We start from the raw sequence: 6,000 nt of genomic DNA, 5'->3' as shown, positions 1-6,000 counted from the left end.
GAAATGAACCTGTTAGCAAAAATGGAACAAATACACATTGAAAATATTTTTAAGTCTATCTTCAAAAGGTTGACAGAAATTCAATGCTGAATCTCATGATTTTGGCTTCCTTACTGAATTGAATAATGTGTAAGCAACATTATGAACAGCTTCAAACCTGATACAATATGCATTAGGCAAAAAAAGTCTAATAGACAATAGACAATAGGTGCAGGAGTAGGCCATTCTGCCCTTCGAACCACCATTCAATATGATCATAGCTGATCATCCTTAATCAGTATCCTGTTCCTGCCTTATCTCCATAACCCTTGATTCCACTATCCTTGAGAGCTCTATCCAACTGGTCTGAACACTTTGAAGGAGGAAGTAAAGATGTTCAACACTTGATCAGCCTCATGTCTACAAATCAGATCTGCTTGATTTCTCAGCACTTCTACAAATCCTATTTGTAGGATTAAACTTTGAATTTGTGAAACTTCACCTACTCATTAAATAGACTAACCCAAAGATGGCTTGCTAACCCATCCCAACAGTTGTGAGATATTTGAAGGTGAATTAGGTAATACTAAATTAAGAACATTTGAGAAACACTTAGACAAGATGACTTTATCAAAGTTTCTTGCGCGTCACTTTTCTAGGGAGTGGAAGAGCGAGTTGTTCAAGTCTGGGAGTTGCAACAGCATTTTTAGCAGATTCTGATATTACAAAGGGATTTTCAGACTTGGTTGCTGCAGCACGGATCTTTGGTTTAGCAAGTTCTTCGACTCTTTCTGTTGCTGTGTAGCTCATTGCAGCATCAGATACAGGTTCATCCACTGGTCTGCTGGGAACATACCCTGCATAGTCTCCTTTAGGCTCTAGAAAATAAGAAGCATTACTTATGTTATGGCATTAGTATTGGAAAATGTAAGTAAAAATTGCATAGCTTAATAGCTCTTTAATCTGTTCAAAATACACATTTGAGTTGCTAAGGTCACTTGATATACATGGTTAAAAATTTAAAAATCACACAACACCAGGTTATAGTCCAACAGGTTTAATTGGAAGCACGAGCTTTCAGAGCGACGCTCCTTCATCAGGTGGTTGTGTAGGACATAATTGTAAGGCACAGAATTTATAGCAAAAATTTGAACAAATGAAAGATTCAACAGACAATCAAGGTATTTTTCAATATATAATTTCAGTTACATCACACTGTAAACTTTTGCTATAAATTCTGTGCCTTACAATTGTGTCCTCCCCAACCACCTGATGAAGGGGTGGTGCTCCGAAAGCTAGTGCTTCCAATTAAACCTGTTGGACTATAACCTGGTGTTGTGTGATTTTTAACGTTGTACACCCCAGTCCAACACCGGCATCTCCAGATCATGGTTAAAATTTCTATCTGGTTTTGTAAGCACAATCCTGTGATCTAGTTTGAGGTTTTCCATTTGTGTAACACATTTTCACTTACAGCCCTGATTTTCCTTCTGAGGTTGGGAATGATTGTCAGGATTGTTTCTGGTTGCCAATCCTGACTTCCATGGCAAAAGCCAGGCTCTTAATTCTGGGTTTTTTTGATGTGTGGGGGGAGGGGAGTTTGATTTATTTGTTGCCTAATCAATCCAGATTTTATTGTGATTAGTCTAAATTCCAAATCTTACACTGTTATATTGGAGTTCATATTCTTTTGGATTCTCAGAGCAATAACATAATCACCATTATGAGCTCCAGGACAGAGAGATTTGAAACAGATGCTGCCACCTCCTCTCCTGTGTGGTCTGTGTTGTTTGATGGGATGACTGTTTTCTCTGAGATTCCAACTCTCTTTCCTTTAATTTGGATTTAATGCAATTGTACAAATATAAGACATTAAATGCTCACATTATCCCTTTTCAAGCACCAGTCTTATCAACTGCATTTCCAAAAGCCTGTTCAGACCTTTGATTACATGTAATACCTTAAATAACCAAACTACACTCTTCCTTTAAACCCTTCCCCATTTTCAACCTCTCTTCCTCACGCAACCCAGAACATCTAGCATCCTGCCAGAGGGACACTTGCTTTGTCCATTAATGTTGTTGGAATAATCTGATTTCTGAAGGTGTCATCAATCCTACACCGCTGCAAGAATAACACAAAAAATGTGCAGATAGCACATCTTCCGTCTCAGCTAAACTAAGTTCTTCTCAGAAATACATTTTGAGCCAGCAGTCTGTTTTCTTCATTTGGGTGGATTTAGAAGTTTGAAAGTGAGCTTTTTTCCCTTCTAACATTTCTCTGGAAAGATGCATTAGAAAGTGCAATTTCTTTTCTTTTAAGTATTACAATTAGCATTGTTTCACTGTTTCATGCTTAAATTCAATGATGGCTTACTTGCTAATTCCACAATCCTTTTAGTTGGTGATATACTCTTAGCTTCTTCACTGATCTGATGATCCCAGAAGGGGTAGTCCCACAAATAGGATTTTAGAGCAGGCGGCTCATGGTAGGTTTTATGCTTAGCAAGATCTTCCATTCGACTTGACATTACATCATACGTCATATCATCATCCGTCTGGATCTAAAATTGCAAAACAAAATAAGGCTATAAAAAAAAATGACCATTTGATGCTGACAACAGTAGACCATGAATAGCTTGTATTTATATAGTAGCTTAGACATACACCACAAAATGCCTGATGCATTGGGACGCCTGCGAGAAAGCTTGTGCATTATGTTGTGGAGCGTGAAAGAGTTGAGCTTTGAGCTAACATATGGTTTTATCCATCCTTTTCAATTATTGAATTGCCAGCCAAGGTACTCTGTACAGATGTGGAACATACTGTGATTGTGTGTTTAATGATGAATCTGACAGTTTCGGTTGCAGCACAGGTAAAGTTTTGTCTTGGGTGCTATAGGTGAAAGGACCTTGCAATACGGTGGCTTGGCACCCATCAGAGGCTACCTTCACAACACTGCCATTGACCTGCTAGCCAGCCAGCCTGGACAACTACTATAAGACCATAAGACCATAAGACATAATAGTGGAAGTAAGGCCATTTGGCCCATCAAGTCCTCTCCACCATTGTAATCGTGGCTTATGGACATTTCAACTCCACTTACTGCACTATCCCAGGAGCACTTAACTCCTTGCGAGATCAAGAACTTATCAATCTCTGCCTTGAAGACATTTGTCCTCATGTAGCCTTCATTCCCTGAGGCGCCACCCAGGTTCAAAAGGCCAATCAAGGCCAGTTTGCACAAAAACATATAACCAGATACTCCCTCTAGGGCCAGAGTTGTCTCTAAAGGACATCTGCAATCTCCTCAGTGGAATTCCAGCACCCTGGCACATCCTAGATCCTTGGCAAGTCTCTCTAATTCATATGAATTAATATTCATATGTTAATATATTAATTTATACTAATATATTCATTCATTTTTAATTTTATATTGTTTTTGTCCTTGTAGTTAATGTGGGAGATATCAATGAGTTCTCCTTTACATTTGGGGAAACAAAGCGCAGAGTGGCTGACCACAATGCAGACACCTATGTTCTCTTCACAAAAATGACCCCGAGTTTCCAGTTCCCTGCTAATTCAACAGACTACCATGTTCCCTGGCCAACATCTCTGTCCTGGGTTTGCTACAGTGCTCCAACGAGGCTTGGTGCAAGCTGGAAGAACACCTCATTTTCCACTAGGGAACCCTGCAGCCTTCTGGACTCAATATCAAGTTCAATAATTTTAGGGCTTCAGCACCTTCTTCCATGTCCTTACCTCGACACCCACACTCATATATCATATGGGCTGCTACCACAACCAACCCATTATCATCTACTAACGGTCCCCAACAGCAGCTATTCATTCTCCCAGGCTGACCTCTACTTCCTAATCTGCCCAACTGTTTCTCTCTCTCTCTCTGGGCTCCATTTCCATCTATTGTTAAATCCTATCCCCTCCCCTCACCCCCTTCTCACGCATATGTACTAACCTTTTCTCAGCTCCAATCAGTTCTGAGGAAAGGCCACTGGACCAGAAACATTCACTCTGCTTTCTCTTCTTAGATGCTGCCAGACCTGCTGAGTTTTTTCAGCAATTTCTGATCTTGTTGGGAGATATCAATGTTTTGATGAAAATAGGATAATTATTGGAAGTTAAGGGGTGAGGAGTCTGAGAAAGCTGGTGATTTGGAGGTGCTAATGAGATTAGTGGAAGAAACTCTTAATGAATTTAAGGACCTGTTGGTTCTGCACATTTTACATCCAGATATCAGCACACTGTGAATGGAATCAACTGGAAAGAGCATACAAGATGGTAGAATTTAAAACATGCTATTTCCAAAAACAGTCAGTCCTCTTGCTTGATTTTACTTTGATTTAAAAGTCATTTTGCCTGAAGCAATCTTGCCCAATGAAAGTGATCATGTTGTAAGTTAGCATGATGAATTTTCACTAATTGTGCCCATTTGAAGTTGAGTCCCATTAATCCATCATTAATGAGCAGTAACCAGCAATTAATTAAAGCTTCACACAGATCACTTTCTCATACTGATTTTAGAATAACATAAAGTTCAGTTGAAATTAATTATAATTCAATTCAATCCTGAAATTATGATCATGCATGACCAAAGATATTCCCTATGAACTAAAAAAGATTGTATCATAAATTTGAAGGCAGATTTCAATTTTGGACGTGATGGTGTTAGGAGATGTGGCAAAAGGAACTCCTATGATTTTCTAAAAAAATTGATAGAATTGTGGATGCTGGAAATCAGAAACAAAAATCAAAATAGAAATTGCTGGAAAAACTCAGCAGGTCTGGCAGCATCCATGGAGCGAAATCAGAGTTAACGTTTGGGGTCCTTTCTTCAGAATTTCCTTATTCTAATACTTGGGCTAATTTCTATTTTATTAATGGATTTCCCTATTGATTGCATCAGAATTCGGCCAAATGCCTGCCAATGTGCACAATTTCCAAAGTGCTAACCATGGTATATTTAAAGTAGGGAGGTACCCTATCCCTGTAACCCTGCATTTACCATGGCTAACCCACCAAGCCTGCACATCCCCGGACACTACGGGCTATTTAGAATGGCCAATCCACATAATCTGTACATCCTTGGACTGTGGGAGGAAACTGGAGCACCCGGAAGAAACCCATAGAGACATATGGAGTATATGCAACTCCACACATTCACCGGAGGGTGGAATTGAACACTGGTCCCTGGCACTGTGAGGCAGCAATGCTCACCACTGATTCACCGTGTTGTCTATTGTACAATGGGTAAAGCCCTAAAAAAGCTGCTTGAGAATGCCGTCATAATATTAAGTTCTGCTGCAAAACTGAGTGCTGGGAAGTAAATAGTACAGGTTTTTGACAACTAAATTGAAAAATAATTATCTTGGAACTGTTTCAGCAAAGGAAGTATTTTCCATGACCTTTCACACCGTTTTGACGCCTGTATCTTCAGTGATCTAGATCTTAATTGTTGAAATTCCCTCTCAAATCCCTTTAAATGGTGAGTGGCAAAAGTGTAATCAAAGAGAATGACCACTATTGTAATCAGTTTCCATGTTCCACTAGGCCGGTGGTTTTAAAATCAGAACTTGAATATTGTGAACAGCAAGTATTGTCATACCACCAGCATACTACCATTAAATTACTGTCATCTTTTCACCACTGATTAATTCCATTCAGATTCATGCAGACTTATATTTTCATGCTGCTGGGATAGTGAATAATGAATATTGACTGATTAATCAGTCAGGCCATTGCTCCAGAATGTTTAATAAAATTATTTTTCTGATTATCTCTGGATGGACTAAGAGACCTGTTCCATCTGTATTTCTTTTGTGATCTTCAAAAACCTCAATCCCTGTTACACTCAGTAGAAATCATTTATATAATCAAACATAAACTGTGCAGTCTCTGGAAAATTATTGCTGAAATTTAGCCTGTTAATCATGTGACTTTATTTGTACAACTTAAAAAGGAAAATAAAAATGTGTATTAATTCTGTGCATTTGATGACTTAATG

General features: G+C 38.8%; 1 protein-coding gene across 1 annotated transcript in view; it reads right to left on the bottom strand.

Annotated features, from left to right (window-relative positions):
- Positions 1 to 313: 313 nt before the first annotated feature.
- Positions 314 to 6,000, bottom strand: part of LOC122565053 (testicular haploid expressed gene protein-like) — a gene marked incomplete at its 5' end in the record, with an annotated part of 29,927 nt that continues 24,240 nt past the window's right edge. The window contains 2 exons of the mRNA XM_043720683.1: positions 314 to 857; positions 2,356 to 2,542. Of these exons, the coding sequence (XP_043576618.1) occupies positions 610 to 857; positions 2,356 to 2,542 (435 nt within the window). The remainder of the gene's footprint in view (positions 858 to 2,355; positions 2,543 to 6,000) is intronic.

The sequence above is a fragment of the Chiloscyllium plagiosum genome, chromosome 31, assembly GCF_004010195.1.
Source record: "Chiloscyllium plagiosum isolate BGI_BamShark_2017 chromosome 31, ASM401019v2, whole genome shotgun sequence".
NCBI classification, from domain to species: domain Eukaryota; kingdom Metazoa; phylum Chordata; class Chondrichthyes; order Orectolobiformes; family Hemiscylliidae; genus Chiloscyllium; species Chiloscyllium plagiosum.
This window is presented reverse-complemented; position numbering and strand designations above follow the sequence as displayed.